General features: G+C 43.8%; 1 protein-coding gene across 1 annotated transcript in view; it reads left to right on the forward strand.

The window, feature by feature from the left end:
- The window catches only part of CREB3L2 (cAMP responsive element binding protein 3 like 2), a 129,759-nt gene that overhangs the window by 77,908 nt on the left and 25,881 nt on the right, over nt 1–25,970 (forward strand). The window contains exons 3-8 of the mRNA XM_007177097.2: nt 13,267–13,442; nt 15,090–15,177; nt 19,667–19,851; nt 22,230–22,376; nt 23,327–23,385; nt 24,702–24,770. Coding sequence (XP_007177159.1) covers nt 13,267–13,442; nt 15,090–15,177; nt 19,667–19,851; nt 22,230–22,376; nt 23,327–23,385; nt 24,702–24,770 — 724 coding nt within the window. The remainder of the gene's footprint in view (nt 1–13,266; nt 13,443–15,089; nt 15,178–19,666; nt 19,852–22,229; nt 22,377–23,326; nt 23,386–24,701; nt 24,771–25,970) is intronic.

A 25,970-nucleotide genomic window follows, 5' to 3' on the forward strand; every position in this document is an offset into this window, starting at 1 on the left:
GGTGGTTCTGTTTGTTGACTGAAAAAAAAATGCACAACCTAAAAGTTGAGAATTATGGCTTTTTATTCGACGGAATTTCTGAGGACTTAAGCCTGGGAAGCAGCTTCTCAGATAGCTCTGAGGGACTGCTCGGAAGAGATGAGGGAGGAGCCGGTATATATAGGAGTTTTTGCAACAAAAAACAGGTAGTCAGAACATCAAAAGATTACTGTTAATTAAAAAAAAAGACATCTCAAGTCAGTGAATTTAGCATTTTTCTCTGTATAGGAAGATGCAAGTGTCTGGGCTCATTGAAATCATTTCTCTGATATGCACCTTAACTATCTAAGGCCAATATCTTGTTCTTTCCCATCCTGATTCCCCTCAGTGTGCACAGTTGGGGACAGATGCAGTGGCTGAGGGCTTGATGGCTACAACATCCTTTGTTTGCTGATATGGCAGCTGGCTGGCATTCTTTGTCCACATGGTTCAGGATCTCTCATGAGGTTGAAATCGGATGTTGGCTGAGGCTGCAGTTATCTGAAGACTTTTCCAGGATTAGAAGATCTACTTCTAAGGTAGTTCCGTTACATAGCTGGCAAGTTGATGCTGGTGAATCAGTTCCTCTCCATGGCGCTGCTTGAGTATCACCACAGCATGGGAGCTGGCTTCTCAAAGAGTGAGGGATACGTTGGTGGTGTAGTGGTGAGCATAGGTGCCTTCCAAAGAGTGAGAGAGCCAAGACACCAAGGCAGGAGCTAAAATACTTTTTCTGACCCAGCTGTGGAAGTTATTCTGTCAGTCACACAGGGGAGTCCTGATTCCTTGTGTCTGGGGACCATACAAGGATGGGAATGCCAGAAAAACAGGATCACTGGGGGGATGTCTTAGAAGCTGACCACCACACTTCTTCTCATAGTGATGTCTGTAAACTGGCTTCTTCCATGTCTGAGCTCCTTTATCACATGTTATCAGTGCCTTACAGTGTAGCCATTCATTCTCCTAGAGGTTCTTGAGTTGTTAAGGGAGAAGGTATCGGAGACTGAATGAAGCATGTTCCCAGGCTTTGGTGATACATCAAGGGAGACACCTGCTCTGCGTGCCCCATCACTGTGCAGACACACTGGGCTGCAGGTATTTGATCAGGTTACAGTTTCCTGGCTTCTAGCAGTTGTCTTGTACAGGATCAAGCACAGTGCCAAGTAGAGGTAAGTATTTTACAGGTACTTTGTGATTCATTTTAAAAATTTATTCCTTAGCTATTCACTGAGCACCTACTTTGTGCTTAATCTGCCACCGACTATCCTAAGCATTGGGGGATAAAGACTGAACACAATTTATAAAGATCTCTGCTTCATGGAGTTTATGTTCTAGGATGTGAGGGGGGAATAGGAAATAAGAAAAAGTAAAGAAGTAAACTATATATATGTATTCGATGGTGATCAGTGATATACAGAAAAATAAATCGGAAAAAGAATAGGGAGATGTTGGAGGAGGGGGGAGTTTCTTAATCCATTCAAGTTGCCATAACAAAATACCACAGACTGGGTGACTTATAAAAAACAGAAATATATTTCTCACAGTTCTGGAGGCCGGAAGTCTGAGATCAGGGTGCCAGCATGGTTGGGGCAGAGCCTTCTCTGGTTGCAGACTTCTCATTGTGTTCTTACATGGTGGAAGGGGCTGGGGAGCTCTGTGGGGTCTCTTATAAGGGCACTAATTTCATTACAGAGGGCTTCACCCTCATGACCTAATCACCTCCCCAAGGCCCCACCTCCTATTACCATCACTTTGGGCATTAGGATTTCAGCATATGAATTTGGGAGGACACAAACATTCAAACCATAGCAGTGGGGGAGTTGAGATTTTAAATAGGATAGACAGGGAAGGCCTTTCTTTGAAGGTAGTATTTGAGCAAAGATCAGCAGATGAGGGAAAGAACAAGGTGTATGTCTAAGAGGCTTGTAGGCAGAGGAAACGGCAAGTGCAGAGGCCCTGTGTCAGGAGTGTGATAACAATATAGCAATACCTATGTTGTATTTAGTTATTGTCTGTGGAGCTAGTCAGCCGTTCAGCAGCCTTGTTTCTAGACTATGCAGATTAGAGCTGGCCTAAACAATCTGGGCAACTTTCCCCTTCAATTCCGTGTTTGTTGAACACCTACTGTGTGTCAAGCACTGTCGTAGATACTTGTGAGACAACGATGGTAAAACTTACACCCAGACTCTAGGGAAAATGCCTTGTACCCCAATACTTGATCAGACCGAATATGAGCAGTGTCCCAAGAGGAAAAGAAACTAGAAGTTCAGAAGACAGAGCGTACGCCCAGTGAAGATCACAGGAAGAATTGCATGAACAAGGCAGAATTTCGTTTGGGCCCTAAAGCGTTGAGAAGAGTTGAAACAGTGGTGATGGTTGGAGGGAAGCACATAGTGGGCAGAGGGCTAGGACACTGATTCTTCTAAACCAAGACCCCAACTAAAATGATTGGAAAAAAGCAGGTTTCCAAAAGTTGAGGGTCCCTTTCTCTTCCTGATAACACTATTTCTTTGCTTTTTAATGCTAATCAGTATAAATGCAGCATAAAGGAACTCATGGGTGCCACCTATACTAATAGCTTAGTGTGGGGAGAAATGATCAGTCAGTCTTTTCCAGGAAGCTTTCTTATCATTAGACCAAAGCACACACCGTTCAGTTCCCCCCATCTGGCCCCTCCTTCTGTTTAGACGTGCTATACTGCTGTGCACAAAGAATGTGTCGCTTGCTGTATTGTATCAATAAACAAAAGATGTTGTGGTCATCAAGCCGTCAGCCAGACTGTGCATCCCGAGGGGATTCAGTATGGAAAAAAGCAGGATCCTGGCCCTGCTAGATGGTTCTGGTGCATATCAAAGGAATGATTTCAGTGAGCCCAGACTCTTGCATCTTCCCATACAGAGAAAAATGCTAAATTCATTTCCTTGAGGTGTCCGGTTTTCTTTAATAAACAGTAATCTTTTGATGTTCCGACTACCTGGTTTTTGTTGCAAAAAGTCCTGTGTATCCCGGCTCCTTCCTCACCTCTTCGGGGCAGTCCCTCAGAGCTCTCGGAGAGGCTCTTTTCCAGGCTTAAGTCCTCAGAAAGTCTGCTGAATAAAACATGATTCTCAACTTCTAGGTTGTGCAACTTTTTTTTTTTTTTAATTTTTATTTATTATTTATTTATTATGTTTATTTTTGGCTGTGTTGGGTCTTCGTTTCTGTGTGAGGGCTTTCTCCAGTTGCGGCGAGTGGGGGCCACTCTTCATCGCGGTGCGCGGGCCTGTCACTATCGCGGCCTCTCTTGTTGCGGAGCAGAGGCTCCAGACGCTCAGGCTCAGTAGTTGTGGCTCACGGGCCCAGTTGCTCCGCGGCATGTGGGATCTTCCCAGACCAGGGCTCGAACCCGTGTCCCCTGCATTGGCAGGCAGATTCTCAACCACTGCGCCACCAGGGAAGCCCAGGTTGTGCAACTTTTTAAGTCAACACTGCAATAGGCCATGCTGGTAATTTGCTGAGAATAGGTACAGTGGGTCAGATATATTTTGAAAAGAGTTTCTGATCCACAGTTCATCTTTGTTAAGTACCAGTTTCTCTCTGAGTAAAAGCTTTCTATGCCAGCTTTTTTTTCTAGCCACACAGCATGCAGGATCTTAGTTCCCCAACCAGGGATCGAACCCATGCCCGCTGCAGTGGAAGCACGGACTCTTAACCACTGGACCACCAGCAAAGTCCCAGCAAAAGCACTTTTATAAGTAGGGGGTAATGAACATGGATAGGAACCGTTTGGAATGTGTGAAATCAAAGCTAGGCAGTGTGCATGAATGGATGAGGAACTTGCCCAGGAAAGCTTTGTCGAGTTCCTGGCTTCAATTGTTTTTCCTGTGGATATACAAATGTTTGGGAACAGAATTATTTGATTCATTTGAACCCCAATTTGCATCCACCTTAAGGGAGGATTAATTCACAAAGATCCCTCTGGAGTCAGTGCTCTCTTAAGCAGATTGCCTTCCTGATCGAGGAGGATGATAGTTCTTTAGGCAACGCATAAATAGGCAGCATTTAAAAATTGCTGTTTGCATTAAATTTAATATTCTTCATCTTTTGCATTGTCTAAACAGCTTAAGCAAAACTAAGAATTCTTGTTTCTAGTGATGGATAGTATTTCATTATATCTCGGAAAGCCAATGATTCCAATCTTCTTGTCCAGTTTTACTGAGATTAAACAATTCTTCTGTAATTGCTTCCAAGCCTGAAACAAAGTGATAAGCTAAACAGTTCGAGTACAGACGCTCTCTCAGTTTATTGGATTTCTCTCTTTTTTTTCCTCCCTCTTACTCCCTTTTCCCCTCTCTTTCTGTTTCCAACCATCATCCTTCTTTCTTTCCCTTCTTCCTTCCTTCCTTGTTCTTTCTTTCCTCACTGTTTCTTTTCCCTCTTCCTCCCTCCTTGAACCCCAGGCCAACTATATTGGGCAAATGTAGGTGTTCTTATCCTGTTAGTGTATCATGTTCTTCAGATGGACTGTAGACCCCTAAAATTATATGCAAAATTTTGGGCTGTCAACATTTGTCAGTTTTTCTGCTGAGAACATTTGTAACTTTTTTTAGATCCTCAAAAGAGTCTGTGACCAAAAGAAGGTTGAGAAACACTAGTCTAAGATTACACAGGAGTCATCTGTCTTCAGGGCTGAATTTGACTATAGACTTCTCTGAAACACTAGAGTTAAAGAACTTCACATCGTTTGGCAACCACAGGAGCCAGTCCTAGGAATGTGGGCTCGACCTTCAGAACCACCAGAAAGACATCCTACATTCAGCTCATTCATTTCTGCCCATGATTAAGGCTGCTAAGCAGAGTTTTCTGTTCTTTAAAAAAAAAAAAAAGTAAAGAGGTTATAAAGAGATAAGCAGAAGCTTCCAAGTAGATTGAAGAATAAAAAGCTTATATGTGAATGACCAAGTCTTGCACCTCACCACCTGGAGGGTATCTTCATGAGTTACTCTAGTTTGGTCCTGTTCCTTTGTAATTAAATTGGGATGCTAGGTATTCACTTGCTTTGTTGGTTAATTTCAGTCTTCTTCCTAAAGAAGAAACTTAGTAGTGCTGGATGAAGGCTGTTCAGAGAGAACTAGACATGGCCTCTATCCTCCAAGATGATGTAAGAACCAAGTTGGAAATATATAGAATATCAGCAGACTCAGCGTAAAATATACTAATACAGAAGTGATCTACTGGCACCATGGCTTAGTGTGGATATCCTAAGTTTAAGGAGCTGTTTTCATAGGTGGGAATGAAAAACAATAGTCTGTGAGCTAAACATGAACAGATGCCGCTGGTATGAGGTAGCCTGATGGAAGGCGGAGACTCAGCATTTGATGGGAAACAAGGCCTTTGGAAAGTGGGATGGTGTTTTTTTTTTGGAGACTAGAAGAAGAAAATGATGTCTCGTGGCTGATGATGCCAGAGCAGGGAAGGTGTGCGTGGATATAGCAATACAGGGAGAAATGGAAAGGCGTGTACCATCCATGGCAAAGAAAAAATGGATTTTGAAAGGATTAGCTGAAACCCAGAGCAGGATTAGCATACCATCGGGTGTGCTGAATAAAGGGTAGAGATGAGTCATGGGTGACTTAGGTTTCCTGTTTGCAGTGGGAAGACCTCTTGATGTTGAAATGTTCCAAGGCCGTGGGACCTGGGAAAGAAAGTCACAGAGAGATGATAAATAGCTGTATCTTCATCACATTTGATTAGAGCTGTGGGTCTGAGCTGACAAGAGCATGGGTCTGAGCTGTCTTAGAGGGGTAGATTCTAGGGTAAAAAAAAGGCAGATGTGTCTGTCATCTACCTACAGAGAGTAGCTGGGTCCCCTGACATGGATGCACTACAGAAAGAACCTGATGTGCTTGGGGTGGACAAGCAGGGGAACAGCCTTCCTTTCTGAGTCCGGAGCCTGGGCTAGTGGTGCGTGCTTTTTTGCTATTCATCATCCTTTTGAGATTACCTTTTATTTTCTTTTTCTAACAGGTTAAGAAAATAATGATGCTTTCCCCCCTTTTAGAAGTGAAATAATGACTTCTTCATTTGCCTGGCCATTGCAATGCTAGAATGGTATAAGAAAGCAATATGTCCAGCTATCTAGCGTTAAACTTACTCTATTCATGAGTAAGAGTCATGAATTTTCATGAAGGAAAAGGAATATACACACAAGGGTTTTTTGCATGTATATACTAAGTAAATCTTTTGAAATCAGTCATTTGCTCCACAGATATTTATTCAATGAATACTTTAAACACAGTATCCTATGGGAAGACCTGAGATGCCCAATGCAGAACACAGATGGAGTATAGCGATTCATCTCTGGAATCAATTTGCCTGAATTGGAATCTGGGCTCTGCCACTTACTAATGGTGTGATCTTGGGCAAGTGGCTCAACTCTTGTGTTTCTTTCCTGATCTTTAAAATGGGAATAATAGTAATAATACTTAACCTTGTGCTGTTGTTGGGGGGAGTAAATGAGTTAGTATGTATTAAGCATTTGTAACAGTGCCTGGCAATTAGTAAACACTAAATACATATTAGCTCTTGTTATTATTGCCCTATGTAAATTACCACATAATTAAATACATAGTTTATCAACTGGCCACAATATGAACACCAGAGCAAGGGAAAGAGGTTCTGTAAGCACAAGCACAGAAAGCATGGAGTGAGGGAGGTGTCCGAGAGAAATCGCATCAATCACAGAAACCTGTGTAAATACGTGAAGACATTTAGAACGGTGCCTGGCACACAGTGAGCTCTCAGAACATTTTAGCTATTATTTGCTGGTGTTAAACTGGAATTCTTAACCTCAGGTACATTGGATTAGGAGTCCATATAAACAAAGGTGAGAAATATAGAAAGAACCAATATTGTACCTTTTGTAGTGGCTAATTATGGGCTCAAAATAACATTAATTGAAGAATACTCACTTTTGGCTAGAGATCTGTTTCATCATTGATCTCTTGCAAAGCAGTATGCTAGAGGGGCCAGGAGCAGGGCTGTGGGTCTGGTTTGCCTGGGTGTGGATCCCAGGTTGGCCATATACCAGCTGGGTAACGTAGGGTGAGGGAGTTAATCTCTTAGTGTCCTTGTCTATAAAATGAGGGTAATCATAGTACATGCCTTCCAGGGTCACTCTTAGGATTAAATTAATTAATATATATCTAAAGCACTTGGAATAATGCTTAGCACATAGTAAACACTCACAGTTCAGTGTTTGCTATTTTTACTGTTTTCAACACTTCTTCATGCCGCTCAACACTGGAGGTGATTTCAGGGTCCAGGCACTCAGGGAGGGGACCCTGGGCGGGCAGGCGCCTACCTTCTGTCTGAACATGCAGTGGGCTACAGCTTAATATGATTCTGACATATTCAATTGCATTCCTGCCCCTCTCCCAGCCTCCAGAACCCAGCCTTAGCATTTTCCTTTAAGAGATGTTTACATCAAAAATCGGCCAAGATTTGCCAACTCCTTTGAAATTTTTCAAAGGGCAAACACAGTTATCAAATGCTGAAGGATTTAGATGAGGCATACTTCTTTAATTTACAAAAATTTCCTTTTTACTTTAGACATATTATATAAATAGCTAATGGGTACATATATGTGTATATCATATAAGTGGTATTTGTCCTATGTGATTTCTCTTTTTAAAAGTACACAGAGACACCATATATACATATGTATATGTGTGTATGTGTATATATATACAAAACACACATGCATATATAAGACATGTTTATAAAGATACTACCTACTCCCAATTTAGAGTTTAATCTCTTTTTTCCCCTTCCCAGGAATCAGTATCTATTCAGTGTCATTATTTATGCAGCACATATGGAAATGATTGAGGACCTGCATTTTGGTGTTGCCTCTATGTTGGCTTTGGTTTGTGGGGTTTTTAGCTGCTATCTTGGTAATCTCAGCATCTAGCCCCATTGCTCATAGCTGCTCCATTTCATCCTTGGATATGAAGGACTCATCGCCACGAGACAGTGGCTTGTTTTTATTTTCTTGCTGACAGCTAAGTGGTAATGCTGAGGAAATTTGCCAGTCGAGTTTGACCTTTGATGGGAAGCTGTTTATTTTATTTCATTTTTTATTTTTTTATAAAGTTATTTTATTTATTTACTTTTGGCTGCATTGGGTATTCGTTGCTGCGCGCGGGCGCTTTCTCTAGTTGCGGCGAGCCAGGGCTACTCTTTGTTGCGGTGCATGGGCTTCTCGTTGCGGTGGCCTCTTCTGCTGCGGAGCACGGGCTCTATGTGCGCGGGCTTCAGTAGTTGTGGCACGCGGGCTCAGCAGTTGTGGCTCGCGGGCTCTAGAGCACAGGCTCAGTAGCTGTGGCGCATGGGCCTAGTTGCTCCGTGGCATGGGGGATCCTCCCAGACCAGGGCTCCAACCCATGTTCCCTGCATTGGCAGGCGGACTCTTAACCACTGCGCCACCAGGGAAGCCCAGGAAGCTGTTTAAATAAAATCAGATGATACGTTGGTTGTGCTTCTTACTCCCCACAGTGCACTACTGACCTTATTGGGTGATGTTTTCCTTCTGAAATGAAACTTAAAAGGCATAAAGACACAATTTATGAAAAAAAATTTTTCAGTCACTATCTGAGCTTCAAGTATTAGAAATTGGACAGTAGATAGAGTGTATACTGAGTCTTGTTTTTATAGTTTTGTCAATAACTCAACCATCTAAGTTCTAAGCCATGGTGCTCTGCTGATCTTTTGCCAATGAAATAAAACTACAAAAATAAGGTCACGTAGAAAAACTGTATTACATATTCTGCTGATTCCCTTTCCCTTTATCCTTTGTTAACCCCCTACCTCATAGGTTACATTTGTCATTTTGTTTTCTCTAATTTGATCTTTATTTCCACTGAGGGACAGAGTACAAGCCAATACCTAGTAGTTCAGAATGAAAGCTTTTTTCTCTAATTTCAACCGCCACTGGAATGTTCTCACCAAACTTCTTACTGGCTAACTTTCTTCAACTGAAATCATTTATTTTATTATATAATTGGTAGATCGAATCAGTCAATCTACAAATATTTATTGATATGGTTCACAGTTGGTGGTTTAGAGGAATTATTATGGAACAAGGTATAACTATTTGTTGCCATAGGTTCTGATGTAATGGATTTAATTTCTTGTATATACATGCAGCTGTATTGTATCAGCCAGCTGTATTCCTGCATAACAAATCACCGCTAAACTCATTAGCTTTGACAACAGTCATTTGCTATTAGAGTTCACATGTCTGTGCCTTGGCTGGAGATTGGCTGATTTAGGCGTGGAGGGTCAGGGGCAGCTGGGTGATTTTGCTGATTTCAGCTAGATTCACTCACATGTCTAAGGCTGAGAGTTAGCTGATCTTGGCCAGGCTCATCTGGGAGCAACTCTGATTTATGTGTCTGTCCTCCTTCTGGGATCAGTAGATTGTCCTGGCACATACTTCTCACAAGTGTGATGGCAAAGGTACAAGTGTGTAAGTTCAGCTGTACAAGTGCATTTCAAGACTTTACTTGTGTTACAAAGCTAACATCCTTTTGGCCAAAGCCAGTCATGTGGCCAATCCCAGGGTAGGGATTAGTCCTCAGTGGGAGGGAACTGCAAAATTACATGGCAAAGGACAGGGATAGAGGGACAAATGAAGAACTGGAGCCAGTTATGCAATTTATAACATATATTAAGGTACTCATTGACTCTTATTAAGTCAAGGGACTGTAAATGGGCCACTTGACTCACTAAGGCTTCCATCTAATAATTAGCATCATAAAATATAAAGCAGAGCAGGCAGAAGAAGGCCATGTCCATGTGTGATCATCCAGGGACAATATATTCCCAGTATAGGAAATTTAGAAATAGTATGAAACTAGAGAAAAAAAAAGTCACTCATGTTCTGAATTATTCTCCAGAGGTATTTTTACTATTTTGACATATTTCCTTTCAGTCTTTTTTTCCTATCACTTTCTTCATTAATAGTACATAAATTTATATTCAGGTTTTTTCCTTAATATTCTATCATAACTCTTTGCCTTGTTATTAAAAAGGGTTTAAACATGTAACATTACTGGCCGCATAATATTTCCATTGTATGGATGTACCCTAATTCATTCACTTTGCCCTTCCTTTTTACTCTTTTGGTTACTTTCAGTGTTTTGTGATTATAAATAATGCTGCAGTGAGCATATTTGTGCACACATCTTTTTAAAAAAAATTATTTATTTATTTTATTTTATTTTTGGCCGCATTGGGTCTTAGTTGCAGCACACAGGCTCTTCGCTGTGGCGCAGGGCTTCTCTCTAGCTCTGGCACGCAGGCTCCAGGGCGCGTGGGCTCCGTAGTTGTGGTGCGCGGGTTCCCGAGTGTGTGGGCTCTGTAGTTTGTGGCACACAGGCTCTCTAGTCGAGACATGGGAGCTAAGTAGTTGTGGCGCGCTGGCTTAGTTGCCTCGCGGCACGTGGGATCTTAGTTCCCTGACCAGGGATCGAACCCACCTCCCCTGCGTTGTAAGGCAGATGCTTTACCACTGGACCACCAGGGAAGTCCCTGTGCACACATCTTTATCTACATGTTTAGTTGTTTCTTTAATGGATCGGGAGATCTGGGTCCTGCCACATATTTGCTGTGTGATTTAGACCAGCATGTTAGTTTCCTCATCTATAAAAAGACATATCTGAGGCTGATGGCCTTAAACTTCTTTCTAATTCAAAAAATATCTTTCGAGGTAGAGTAATAAATTGCTGTACTGAAATGGAAGCATGAAGGCAACACCAGTTGTTTGTCCCCAAAAGGCTCAGGGGAGGAGAGGCAGCTTCCTTGGGCTTTTCTCTTGGAAGAGTTCAGGGGAAGTTTTGTTTCATAGTTCACGTATCATTATTTGTCCTTCGGTCTCCATCTCTGATACAGCAAAGATTATATAAAAAATTTTAAAATAGGGGTGTAAGACACTGAGCGTTAAGAATATAAACTATCTTGACCTATTTTATGAATGTGTGTGCTTTGAGAATGGCTTAGCCGGATTGGAAGAACTAATTTCATTACCTGTCTCTATTTTGCTTGTAATTTTGTATTTGCTTTTTGTATTTATTTTTACCTTTTGTGCCTTGTGAATTATGTTTCATCACAGTAATTGTAACCACACAGCCATGGGATCTGGCCTTATCTCACCATTTCCTGGTAATTGCATGTGACCTTTTTCTCAGGGATGCCTCCTTAACTGTTAATTTTAATATCTACTGAGACTATATTTCATCTTGCTATCTCTCTTCCAGTCTCTGCTAGGGGTAAATATTGCTCAATGTGGACAGGCTGTAAGTGTTGACAAGGCAGAGGTATGAACACATCATTGCTGAGTGGAGAAAATGTGATCTGTGCTCTCTCTGTCTCTCCAGCCCCTCCCCACATCTGTCCTAAGCGTGTCTTCCTTACAGGTGACAGAAACTTCTCATTCCTAAGCTCATTCTGGGAGTGGCATTAGATACTTCGTTCGGCTCCTCATCCAGTTGCTTCCCCAAGCTGAGCTGGGGGGCCCATCTGCCCAGCAGGGTTCTGCATCACCTACAGTGTGGTCTCCATCCTCTGGCTGCTTTCAAAAGGACCTTTGTTACCTGCCCCTCCCGCTCGGCCAGGATGTGGCGCACACCCTGGGAATGATGGAAATCCTCCATCACCCCATAGCACTCCGCAGCTGCATAGCACCGGCTCTAAAAGCAAACACCTTCAACCAACCTAAGTCTTGCCTGTCTTTATTTTACCTCAGGAACTAAATTGGGGCTGGAATAATTAATTGAGTCAATTATAAGTTGGATTCGGGGGAAAATTATTTTCTATGGTGCATGTGAATCTAACCTTTCCCTGCGTTTGAAGGAAGTTGCTTATGAAATACAGCCTTAATAACTGCGAACTTTAGTTTTTAGCTGCCGTGCCCACTCTTCCACTGCCCTCTTGACAGTTCTGAATGATGTTCATGTACCTTTTCATAAGAAAAGTTGAGCCCAATTCTTGAGTGTAAAATAATTCATAATGTGAATGACTTTGCTCCCCTGGACAGTAATAGCTCACGAAGCACCTGGTGTGTGTTGTGTGTGTGTGTGTGTGTGTGTGTGTGTGTGTGTGTGTGTGTGTGTTAAACGTTTTCATAAAGCAAGGGAGCATATCTTTGCTTTTAGTCTCGTTTTAGTAAAACTGGTAACAGGTGAGGAATGCTGACTCTGGGAATCTCTGACTTGTTTTCTCTTGTTCTGCACCTGTTTGCAGCCTTTTTGCTGTTGTTCCCTTTCCTGCCCTCCTCCCTCCTTTCCCAGGGCTATGCTGAGGTACCTGCTCTGATGTAACTTGGTAAGAAATGCAGGGTACCATGCAGGCTCCCAGGAGAATGTCATTGAGTGATGGAGGTGCTTCTGTCTGTTCGGTGCTGTTGCTTTGTTGTGATCCCCAGGCCTGTGATCGTCACGAAAGCCAGAGGCAAGCCGAGACCAGACTTGGCAAGACGCCGCCCTTTCCTCTGGATGAGCATTTCATCCATTTCAGCAAGGGGCAGATGTCTGTTACAAACTCTGAAGTTTCCTAGAGGGCTAAGTAAAATTCTGGAAGTCTAGGTCAGGTGTAAGGCATAAGCGGCGTTGTAGAGAAGCAGACTAGGACCAATGATGGGGAGTGAGAAAAAAAAAAAGAAAACAAATAACCACCCACTGGGGAGAAGGACAGAGACCTGTCTCCAGTCCTGTCTCCTGAGACCCTGGTTGACAACCATTCGCTTCTTTCCTTCTCATTTTTAAATGTATATCTTTCTTTCTTATTTTTAACTGCATTTCTTTCTTTCTTTTTCTTTTCTTTCTTTCTAGATAATATATTAATTGGTTTGAAAACCAAAAAGTATAAAACATGACACATTGAAATTCTCTCTCCTATCCTATTCCCCACCCACCTAGCCTCCTTCCTGCTCTGCCCAGAGAGCCTAGTTTCTTTCTTTTATATGTATCCTTCCAGAGTTGCTTTAGGCATCCTTACACTCAAACGAATGCAAGTATAGATTCTCACTTTGCCATTCATGTCTTCATCCATTTATCTCCTCTCTCACATCCTCATTTTATTTCCTTTTATTCTACTCACAATAATTCTTTGTTGGAGCTTTTTTTTTGAGAAGAAAGGTCAGTGCCATTTGTTTTACTTATACCTGATGCCCTGAACAGATTCACATGTGTGCTTATCTTTTTCCCGCAGATGAAGTGGAGAGTGAGAAATGGTACCTGTCTACAGACTTTCCATCAACAACCATCAAGACAGAGCCAATCACGGACGAGCCGCCCTCAGGACTAGTTCCGTCTGTCACTCTGACCATCACTGCCATCTCCACCCCTTTTGAGAAGGAGGAACCCCCTCTGGAAATGAACGCTGGGGTATACTCATTTTTCCTCCATACAAACAGATTGGATCAAAAGATACGGATCATTATTCTCCAATAAGGCATTTAATCTTTTTGGAGCTAGTGGTTGTATATGTTTAAAGATACATAACTACATATGTATGTATGTATGTAAAAATGTATTTATATATATATCTAGGATATGTTGATTTGGTATCAGCATTGCTTATATCACTTCCTTTAATGGCATTTCCAGAAAAATTGGTAGCAAGTCTCATTTCATTTTTTCTTGATTGCTATTACAAAATTTAAAAAATACATAGATATCCATGGGGAAAAAAAATTCTCCCTGGAACTGATTTTTAAGCCAGTGGAAAGGGAGTGGTTATGATGATGATGTGATCCATGGCTTTCTGTGCCGTGGCAATAGGGAATGCTAGTTCCTGTGTAATACTTTACTTTCCTAGTGTAGTGTTCAGTTGCCCTGACTTAATTCAGGGATCTCCCACCTACCAATTCCTAACGTATTCCCCGTGGAAAACATACGAAATCGGGAATTTCTTCCTTGCTCAGTTCCACACCTATAGCAAGTAGGATTCAGTTTTACCCCACCTTCTCTTTGGGTATTTCAGTGTCTGGTGATGGACCAGAGTCATACTTGTACATCTTCTTCCAGATATTGGAATCCAGTCCTAACTTTCCTTAAGTTCAAAGTCACAGGTTATAAACAATGACTCCACTGACAGTCTTTAAGTCAGATCTCCTCTGAGCGAGGTATAGTGGTCCACCTGTTCAGGAAGAGGTAACACAGCAGTGGTGGGGCCACGAAGGCTCTGCTGCGTACTCACTCCTGTGCTCTTTACCTTCCATCCGTGTGGAAGATGAGGGACTGTGGACAGAGCACCTCTGCACTGCCCTCTAGAATTCCCTTCTCAATAGCTGCCTGAGTCTGTTTATCGGACTAGGCTTCTGGAATCTGTATTAGTCTCCTTGCTCCATGAGATTTCAGTTCAGTTCATTTTCAAGCATGTCACTAAGAAAGGGCAGGGTCATGGCCTTGCCCCCCATGCATGGGCCAGAGACCTTTCCTCCTTCCCGTACTCAGTGTTTCACGGTTAGGTGCTGTCAGTTATCAGGAACCTGGAGAGAATGGATGCAGCTGGGGTCACACAATTCCTACCGCAGGACACACTGCTGGAGGCCATGACCCTTAAAAACGTACCAGACTATTTTGTGATAAAAGGCCTTTATAGTACCATAAAAACAATAGAAAGAAAGCACTGATAAGTGAGCCCTGGATTTTTTTTTTTTTTTTTTCTTTGGCTGCGCCATGAGGCTTGTGGGATCTCAGTTCCCCAACCAGGGGTTGAACCCAGGCCACAGCAGTGAAAGTGCTGAGCCCTAACCACTGGACCACCAGGGAACTCCCGAGCCCTGGGTTCTTAATGTTAGAATTCTGAGGGTCCCGTCACCTGTGCTGCCAGGTTTGGCAATGAGGGAAAGGTTAAGGACTAAAACACCTCCCTGTCCAAGAAGCAGCCTGCACTCAGCCGGGCCTCGCCAGCCCCAGAGAAGCAGGGCTGCCCTGGGAGGAAGACACAGACGACAAATAACTCCCCCGGGGTGTTTCTTCAGGTTTGTTATTGGTTTTTAAAAACTGTGTTTGAAATTCTTCCTTTAGGTTGATTCCTCGTGCCAGACAGTTATTCCTAAGATTAAGCTGGAACCTCATGAAGTGGATCAGTTCCTCAACTTCTCTCCTAAGGAAGGTGTGTCCACTCTCTCCTTTGGGTTAACAGATGTGGGTGCACCGTCTAAAGAGATGCGGAATGTGCGAGACAGTGCTGGGGTTGATGGTACCAAAGGCAGAACTTGCTTGATGAAATAGCTCTGTTCTTGATTGTAAATACAAACTTTGAAAGCTAAGTTTTTCCAGCTAAATCTTTAACTTTTACTCCTCGGCAGGGTGACTTTTCAGCATGTTCAATGACTGCTGTGACTTGGGTGCTGACAAGGGGACAAGGGGACCGCTGCCCTCAAGCCATCCTGTGGATAAAACCCAGCTCCCTGTCCTGGAGTGATGATCAGTAGGGGCAAATAGGCACATATCCGCAAAGGCACCTGGCCCACTTAAAACAATTCTAGTTTAAAGCCTCTGTGAAGTGAATTCACGGTTTATCTGTCTGACCAATTCAATGTTTTTAAATGTTGATTTCAGGTGACAGTTGTTGCAAGGAGCCTCCTTTGTTCCTGCATCCCATTGGGCTCCTTGCCATCCATTTAGAATTAAGTAGTGTCACACTTGGGGTTATCACACTTTCACTTTCTTCTTTCTCTGTGTCAGTCTTTTTCTTGTCCGGTATGAAGCCCATAGTCAGGAATCCTGAACGCAGACCCCTAAGTCTCACAGAGTCTAGGAAGCTCTCTCGGCATTTTTTTATTCTTTTCTTTCTTTTTTTTTTTTTTTGGCTGCGTTGGGTCTTCGTTGCTGCACGCGGGCTTCAGGAGTTGCGGCGAGCGGGGGCTACTCTTTTTTGTGGTGCGTGGGCTTCTCATTGCGGTGGCTTCTCTTGTTGCAGAGCACGGGCTCTAGGTGCGCGGGCTTCAGTAGTTGTGGCACTTGGGCTCAGTAGTTGTGGCGCACAGGCTTAGTTGCTCCGTGGCATGTGGGATCTTCCCGGACCAGGGCTTGAACCTGTGTCCCCTGCATTGGCAGGTGGATTCTTAACCACTGTGCCACCAAGGAAGTCCCTCTCAGCCTTTTTAATTGAGTTACTTTGCACAGATCCTGCTCTTAATTCTGTGCCTTCAGACACGCCATCCCCTCCCTTTTTATTTATACTTTTGGCACAAGGTTAGAAGGATAGCTCATTGGTGTGGTTGACAAATAGGAAATTAGTATATGCACTTGTCATGGGAAGGGTATCCGTGCTACGGTGTAGATGTAATGTGCAGATGTTACATAGGAGCAGTGCTCACGGAAACAAAGTCTACCTTCATTCCACCAGAAACATACTCAGGATTTGATCCGTGACAACTTAATCAAGGTTGGCGTTTACCCTTTATCATCAGTAAAGAAAGGATTCTGTTTTTAAAATTAGAAATACGGACTAAAATCCATATTGAGACAGTATTTCTTTTCACTGAGTGACATACATTTTAGTGCCTTTCAGCTTTATATACTGCTCCAAAGTAATTCCTTTCATTTTTGTGACACCGGTTACAACTATCACATAAATCTTGCTTTTTTAATCTATGTTGCAATATGCTTCAGAAAATGTCACAACTGTACCAGTGAATCCCCTAGTGGCTTCAGAATCTGGGACCACTGGAGGAGAAACGTTTCAAGGGTAAAGTAAATGGCCGTCCTTCCTCATCCTAGATATACAGAGAGGAGGAAATTCAATATCCTTGAATGCAACGGGGCTTCTAGGCAAAGTAGCCGGTTGTCCCCAGCCCTGTCAGTAAGTAATCCAAGAGCAACATTTCAAGTGATATTTAGAAATCTGATACCGAGGCACCTGTGGCCAGGGCAGTAGCTCTTAATAAGTAGGTAAGAGGAGATTGGAGTTTGCTTCACTTTTCCTGCCATGCCATTTTCATTTTTTGTGACACACCTTCTGCTTGGAAAGGAGAAAGGTATTAGAATAATTAGGGCTGTGCCTAGTGAAAGGGACAAGTGAGCTCTGGTATTTTTGGTTAGTTCTCCAGACTAACCGCTCAGCACGGCAGACAGCGGGAGCCCCTGTTAGGTTTGACCGCTCCTGGGTTTTGTTTTGTTTTGGTTTTGGTTTGCTTGTTTGTTTGTTTACCATGGTTAAAAGATAAACATTGTTAAAAGATAAACTCTTAAAAATTAAAAATTTTAAGAGCTTATTTGAGCAAAAATTAGTTACATTCTGCAGCGCCAAACCAGTTACAAGTTTCCACCCACAGGAGCTGCGGGGAGACTTCTATAAAGAAAAGGTGGAAGCAAAGTAAGGAAATTATTTTTTTTTAATTAAATTTTTTATTTTATTTATTTTATTTTTGGCTGCGTTGGGTCTTTGTTGCTGCGCACAAGCTTTTCTCTAGTTGCGGCGAGTGGGGGCTACTCTTCGTTGCTGCGCAGGCTTCTCACTGCGGTGGCTTCTCTTGTTGCAGGGCATGGGTTTAGGCGCGCAGGCTTCAGTAGTTGTGGCACGCGGGCTCAGTAGTTGTGGCTCACGGGCTTAGTTGCTCCGCGGCATGTGGGATCTTCCCGGACCAGGGCTCGAACCCGTGTCCCCTGCATTGGCAGGCGGATTCTTAACCACTGCGCCACCAGGGGAGACCACAGTAAGGAAATTATTGATTGGATATAACTTAAAGCCAAGTTGGCTGTTTGTGACCGGTTGTCCTAGGTTTCAGTCTGGTAACCTCGAAGCATTTAGAGGCTTAGATTTTGGGTTTGCCTGCGTAGGGCCACCAGAGCACTGGAGTCACCGCAGTCTGATGGCTTCCTTGCTTAGTTCATCTGACACCACAGAGTGCCATAGGTCGTCATGGCATTGGGAAAAACTTGGTTAACACGCTTGGGACTCCTTCCTAAGTGAGCACATAAGTTTAAGGCGCATACCTACCCTCCTTAGCTGCCTGGAAGTGGTGGCAGAAGAGTTGGCAGTGGAGATGCATAGGATTGTTTTAGAATATTCTTTAGCTTTAAGAGTGCCCATGGACTCTAAAAAACCAGGGAGCTCTTGGGCGGAGAATCATCTAGTGAAAAGCAGTATGTTAGAAAGAGAAAAGAGATGGGTTAGAGAAAGAGAGAGAAAGAAAGTGTGCTGTGAATGGGAGTGGGCGCGGGGGTGGCAGAGAGAGACACATCACCTGTGGTTACCTAGGATATTCAGGGGTCTCAGTGGGCGAGAGAGCCGTCTGGTTGCAGCTTGTCACCTCCAAAGGCAGCTATGGGGGGACCCTTTCTCTTAGGTGAGAAGCCGTGTGTCAGAAAGTCTCTTTCCATTCACAGTACATCAGGCAGGAGACCGAGGCCTTTCCATGGCCTCGAGCTGTTCTCTGGCCGAGGAAGGCCGGGTATGTATGAGGCCTCCAGGCTCCTTGCCCAGTTCAGAGCTGCTGTACTCAGGGCTCTGTTGTCCTGGGGGCCCCAGGAGGGGTGTGGAGTGAAAGGTTTACCCAAGGTCATGTTCCTTGGCTCAGGAACAGCAGCTGGCTGTCAAGGTATTTCAGCACAGCGTGAAGATTTGCAGGTCAGAAAAAGAGTGAGACCCCAAAGCTCGTTTGTCAGGTTGAACTCGAGAGTGGATTCCTCCCTCGGGAACCCATCCCTCCTGCCCTGGAGATGCAAGATTGGCACCGGCTAAGGCTCGAAGGCCCCGGCAGAGTGTGTGGGCGTCTCCCTGAGGAGAGGCGAAGGACGCTTAGATGCTGGAGGACTTTGTGGGAGGCACCCCTCCCCCAGTTGGTCTTCCAGTGCCTACCTGTCTATCCACAGATGGATTGGGTATTATCTGAATCAAGAATGCCTGGCATCTGGCCTATGGACCCTACCATGCACATTCCTCCAGAAACAAATGAGCTTTTCTCAAACACTCATGGGCTCCCTGCTTTTGCTATTAAAAAAAAAAAAAAATCCTAATACATTAACATGGTTTACAAGTCAAACTATGGAAACTATATGAAATGAATAGAGGGAAGGTTATGCCAGCACCGTCCCTACCAACTGTAATTTCTCCTGCCCCCATTATGTCATAATTTTATTAGTTTCTTATATACCTTCCAGAGTTTCTTTACGCAGATACAAGCAAATGGGGGTCTGTATTCTCTTTCTCTCCTTTTTCATACAAAAGGAGGGCTACTTTATACACTGCTTTGCACCTTGATTTATTCCCCTCCTCTATAGGCTGAGACCAGCAGACAGTAATGTCACATCTACTGAAACCCCCATTGACCAAAGTAAAACTGAAAAACCCAATCCAAAAATGAATCCAAAATAAAGCCTGAAAATCCAGCCAAGAGCACCTGCCACAAGGCCATATCAAGGACTGCGGACTTGGAACCCAATAATTCAACTTTTCAAATTTTTTGAAAGAAACACTCTTAAAATTTAAACTTAATAGTAATACATCTTGGAGGCCTTTCCATATCCACACGCAGAGATTCCTCATTCTTTTGTTCGGCTGTCCTGCGTTCTGCTATAGGGATGTTGAATGTTGAACTGCCCCAAGTCCTGCTCTGTTGCTCCCTGATGGATGCAATCCGTTCTTTTCCCCTCAGCCTCCGTGGACCACCTGCACTTACCGCCCACCCCTCCCAGCAGCCACAGCAGCGACTCGGAGGGCAGCCTGAGCCCCAGCCCGCGCCTGCACCCCTTTGGCCTGCCGCAGACCCACAGCCCCGCCAGGGCCCCAGCGCGGGCCCCCTCGGCACTTGCCAGCTCCCCACTCCTCACCGCACCGCACGTGAGTGTCCCCTGCATCCCTGCACCCCCATCCCCCATTCCGTCACTCGGACCTTCACCCAGTGTGGGTACCGTTCGGAGCCTGTAGGAAGTTTTAGGTCTAACTGCTGAAGCAGGGGGATGACAGTCTTAAAGAACATTTTCTAAGAACTGCCTGTGACCTCATCATGCTAACACGTTCTCCTCCTTTCCTGTGCACACTTCCAGTTTTTATTCACATGTTTCTTTTTTATAGCTACAAACATGAGGAATAAAAATGTGTTGTTATTCTTCTCAAAATTGTATCACAAATATTTATCATCAATTAGGCGGTCTTTATGACCTATGATAGGAAATGATTTATTTTTTAAATAAGCAATCTTTGATGAACTGAAAAATCGCTCTGAGAGTAAATGCGTTGATGTCTAAAGCTCAAAAATATAATTTAACCCTTTTTGTCTGTGGTGCAACTCTTAACCCAGTGACTCAGGATAGAAATCATGAGTCAACATTCATCCCTCACATATATAATTTTTCCAAATAAAAATTAGGGGTAGGGCTTCCTTGGTGGCGCAGTGGTTAAGAATCCGCCTGCCAATGCAGGGGACACGGGTTCGAGCCCTGGTGCAGGAAGATCCCTCATGCCGCGGAGCAACTAAGCCCATGTGCCACAACCACTGAGCCTGCTCTCTAGAGCCCACGAGCCACAACTACTGAGCCTGTGTGCCACAACTACTGAAGCCCACATGCCTAGAGCCTGTGCTCTGCAACAAGAGAAGCCACCACAATGAGAAGCCCGCACACCGCAATGAAGAGTAGCCCCGGCTCACCGCAACTAGAGAAAGCCCGCATGCAGCAAAGAAGACCCAACACAGCCAAAAATAAAATAAAATAAATAAATAAAATAAATAAATTTTAAAAAAAATTAGGGTTAGATAATTAACTTCTCATTGTTCTGAATAGTCGATTGATTTCTATGAGGATTTAAAAATTAGTCAGCCTTATTGAATTTATAATATCACAGAGCAAATTTGAATGAAATGAGTTATTTAAAAATTCTTAGAAGAATCATGTATTAATTAACATAATTTTGAAAATTTGAGTTCAGTCTGTGTCAGAAACTCAGAAAGTTCTAGATCTGTGGCCACGTTCTTATATTTCACTATTACCGAGGGCCAGGGAATTAACTCTTTCCACTCCACCTTTGCCTTCTCTCCTCTAACCCTTCACTCCTTTGATTACTGAAATAGTGTCCATCCTATGGATTTGTGGGTCCTACCACAATTAATCCATTCCACGTGGTCATGGAGGAAATCCTTCCCATATCATACCCTGGCTCAGCATCTGTATTGTTTCCCTATTATCTGTTGGCATCAAGCCCTCATACCTCTGCTGGGTACAAACACCCTCCTATGTGCCCAGCCTGCTGCTGCTTCCAGAACTCCTCACCCCCTCTATGCAGAGTGGCTTCTTCAGTTACTTTTTACAATACTGCCTTTGTTGTAATGCCCTCCTCTGTGTAAGTCACCCCCTTTCTTTCAGGAAGCCCAATTCAAGCCTTATCTGCTACCCTAAGCCTTCCCTTATCACACAGACTCACATAAGCGTTCTCCTTCTTCATATTTTTAATGTACCTTGAGTGAATATTACAGTCTAGCATTTAATTGCTCTCATTCTTTTCACGAGTTTCAATTCAGTCTTGGTCTCGATCATTAGCTACTTAAGAGACGGAGTTCGTTTTGATTCTTCCGTGCATCTAACGTGGAGCTAATATGCAATAGGTACTCCACTTATTTGACTAATTATAAACACATTGTCCTAATATAGGTGAAATGAGATGAGCTACAGTTCTCATCTCCACTGATGATGGACAGTCTGGGACTGTGCTGACCAGTGACTTCCATGGAACATGCCTGCAGGTGTGTCCCTAGGAGCCCTGGCCCCTTAGCTGGAAGTAGAGGTCAAGAAGCAACTCCTAGTGTATAGAGAGCGTCTTGCAAAATGGCATCTTTAGGAGAACAACAAAACTTTCCACAAACAGAGTTCCAAGTGAATCCTTCGTCACTCCGAGGACAGGAAATCTCTAGGGACGTGGGAAATGAATTCTATCCTTTCATTTTGATGTTTTAGCCAGCAGGGTACTTTCTGGGAAATAATGGGTGGAGGTTTCTTTACCCGTTCCCTTATATTATAATCCTTGGGTTGTAACACTCACACGAGTGTCTTTTGCATTTTTGCTTCCACTTCAAAGTGCCTGTTTCTCACCAAAAGAGATGGGCCTCCTTTTCCCTTAGCCATTGGCAAGACATCATAACAGACCCTCCTCACCCCTCAGGAGGTGTTTCTCTGGTGCGCCTGGCTTTTCCTCTTTGACCCTTTTCTGCTCCTTGGTCTGCGCAGAAGCTGCAGGGATCAGGCCCCCTGGTCCTGACGGAGGAGGAGAAGAGGACCCTGATCGCCGAGGGCTATCCCATCCCCACCAAGCTGCCCCTGACAAAATCAGAGGAGAAGGCCCTGAAGAAAATCCGGAGGAAAATCAAGAATAAGGTGAGCCCTTCAAATCCAGGTACTTTTGTGAGCAGAACCCGGCCAGCATGCCCACCCTCCCTTCCCGGTGGCCAACACTGGCCCGTCCCATGGTGGGGACCAAGGCTTGCCCCTGTCTTCCCCCAGACCTCCCCATACATCTTCTGGTCAGTGGGCCTCCAGATCGGGCGTCCACACTCTGTGGGGCCTAAGATGACCCATACAGGGGTGGGAAGAAAATATTAGAACTCCCATTGACATTTTGAAAAAAATCTCAGTCTTTAAAATTTGTTTTATTAGACGCACAATATTTCCCTCTAGTAGGCATGTATATAATTTATAAATGAATAAATATAAATGTATTATGGGTGCTTGCTTAATTTTTTTTCTTGATAGAGGTTTTTGATAAAAAATTCTGCAGACCACTGTTCTATACCTGGGTCCAGCAGTCTCCTAGTCCTAGGCCCCTACAGTGGGGATCAGGGGTACAGAGGCCCTGAGGCATGGCTAGGGCGTGGGCAGAGCAGGAGGGAGGAGACAAAGAGAGAGGAAGGAAAGAGCTTAGAGTTAAAATTCTTCGTCCATGTGCAGAACCGCCAGGGAATTTTTATACGACTAACCCCAACTGGCTTATATTATATATTATAGTTGAGCCAACTAGGTCCACAGAATTGAAATCATTTATCTAAGACCATACAGATGGTTCGTGACCAATATGTTCCAGTCTGACTCCTGGACCACTGTCCTTCTCACTGGGGGCCTAGTGTGTTGGAAAGTAGATGAGAACATCAGCTGGTTGAAACCAGGGAGGACAGAAGAGGTGATTAGTAGATGAGCCAGTAGGTTAAACAAATGGGAAGTGGCCACAAAAGTGAGCAGGGCTTTTGTGATTTCTTTGCTCGTGGCCTCTTGTCATACTGGTTTACTGAGATAGCTGGAACATAATCCTTTTTTCTCCCCTTCCATTGCAGATTTCTGCCCAGGAAAGTAGGAGGAAGAAGAAGGAATACATGGACAGCTTGGAGAAAAAGTAAGCCTCCTGCCAAACTGGTTGTGTGTATTGAGCAATTCATGTAGAGAAATGTAAGTGCGGGGGTGCCCTGCTTTCTATGAGAAGGGGGTTCAATTTCTCTGTCTGGACCCCAGCAAAGGCCGTTGGTTTATCATCTATGTCTTGCCTGCCACCTAGTGGTTTTTAGAGGGGAAAGCTTATAGATCTGGCAGGTGATAAAAAGTACATTCAATCTTAGTAGGCATTTGTACCGCACAGCTTCCAACCAAGGGTCCCTAAGTCCCTGAAGGTTTCCTTTCAAATAAGTACAAATACTAACCTTCATGCATATTCCTGGACTCCTCAGAGGAGAGGTGCTAATTAATCAATTCCCATTGGCCACACTCCCTCGCACGCTAGAGAAAGCAACAGGGGATGAAGTAAGTAAGGCAGGTTGGCGTTCTTTTTTTTCTGTCCACTATAATTTGTGTTATAGGTGAGTGACTTTTCACAAAAACACTTGAAGGCACCTTTTGCTCTTCTGAATAGCCTGGAATATCAGGAAGGCTGTTAGAAAAACGTAAATTAAATACAATTTTGTATTAGCCCTAGAAAATAGTTCCCATCTGACAAACTAATACCATTTTAAGATGGGAATGAGTCCCGGGACCTAGAAATGAATCTTTATGTGTGTCTGGTGAGAGGAGCGGTTGGTGGATCCTGGCTGGTTCTTGAAGTTCCTCCTGAAAGTCAGTGTTTCTTCCTCCTGATTTAGGTGTTGGTAATATAGCATTCAGCAGTCCCATTCTGTTTGTTATTGTCTGTAGGTATCCAGGGTCAAGATGTTTCGATGAAAATCTCTTTATTGCCTCTTCGGGGCATGCCTGCTCCGGCACCTGGATCCCTTGTCTTGAGGTCCCGGGTTCTTGTCCTTCACTCTCCCCCTGCCCCAAGCCCCTTGGCTTCCTGTCAGTCCTTCAGGTCAAGAGTACAGCCAGCAGCATCCAGACCCTGTAGCGTAGAGGGAGAATTGTGATGGACGTTGAGAGCCATAGGGAAGTCGAGAGAAATCAAGGTTGGAACACCCTAAAAGAAGTTTATGTTTTGTACCATCCCTATTCATTTTCCATTACTGAGGCACTGGTTACCCATCTCTCTCTCTCTTTTTCCTTTGATCTCCTCACCCTTTTCCCCAACTCAGGTTGGCCAAGTTCTCTCCCTCACCTCCCTAGAGTAGCTGCTTCCCTGTCTTTTTTCTCTGAACCCCACCTGCCTCCATCCGAGCTCCTGGCTTAATGTTTGCTCCCCTGATAAAAAACTAAGTTTTTTTTTTTCTCTCTCTCTGTCCTCTGTAGGGTGGAGTCTTGTTCAACGGAGAACTTGGAGCTTCGGAAGAAGGTGGAGGTTCTGGAGAACACCAACAGGTGAGGGTCCCTGGAGTGAGGAGCCAATACAGCTGCCTGATGGAAGGTGGGGAAAGAGGGGGAGATCCAGGGCCAGAGCTGGGAGGAGAGGGGAGGAGAAGACATTGAAAGGATAGTTGTGTCAGGATGCTCAGGACGGTCGCACTTCTCTCACCTGTTCCTCCCGTGTGTGCGCGTGTGTGCATGCACACGCACACACACACACAGGCATGTTCTTTACTTTTCCTAAAGTACGTGGGATTGATGAAGAGGCTGATTCTGATAAGGGCTATGATGAGGGGGTTAAGGAAGAGGCTTGGAAAAGAATAAGGTCAATGAGTCTGATTCTCCTGAAAATGACATCAGACTTTACAGGTGGACAAAGAGGGCCTGACCACTTTTTTTGTCACCCAATTTGAGTAATAAATGGTATTTTTTAGTAAAAAAAAAATGGAGAGAAAACCAAGTTTGTTTTTTTAATTACTGTTTTTAAAAGTTAATTAATTAATTACATTTTAAGCCCATTTTGAAAAATAACTATAGGATAGTTCCTCTAGCACCTCCTGTGCCAGGTACTGTTTTCAGCACTTTATAGATATTAATTCATTTAACCTTCTAATGGCCCTATGAACTGGTCCTGTTACTATCCCCGTTATATAAAGGACGTCCTGAGACTCAGAAAGGTTAGGTGATTTGCCCAAGGTCACGTAGTAAATGCTAGAAGGCTGCATTTGAAGGCAGGCAATCTGGTCCTGGAGCCTCGATGTAGGAGAAGCATACTGAGCTTTACCTGGGGTCATATGCAAGAGAAAAGGGTTAAGGTATAGGGCTGAGAAATGGCGGTTGGGGAGTTTCATCGTGTGTGTGTGTGTGTGTGTGTGTGTGAGCACACTCACGGAGCCTGCCTATGCTTTGAAAGTTAAAGTGTTCATTAGTCAAGGGATCCTGTTGCCCTTAGTTGTTATAGATCTGACAATCCAAGCAGAGAAAAATTGACTTTTAGGTAAGCAAAATTTTAATTCATCATTTTAAGGCTTAGCACTAATGCCTAGTAACAATTTTGCAAATGTTAAGGGATCAGGGTAAATCTATTTGCATGTCATTTCATAATAACTTGAAATTTGGCTCCCATTTCCTAAATCTTCATGGTCTGTTGCTCAAACAGCAGGCTAATCTAGTCATAAGGTAAAAATACCATCAGTAGGAAAAGTGGACATTGTG

This window comes from Balaenoptera acutorostrata, chromosome 7 (genome assembly GCF_949987535.1).
Source record: "Balaenoptera acutorostrata chromosome 7, mBalAcu1.1, whole genome shotgun sequence".
Lineage (NCBI taxonomy): Eukaryota > Metazoa > Chordata > Mammalia > Artiodactyla > Balaenopteridae > Balaenoptera > Balaenoptera acutorostrata.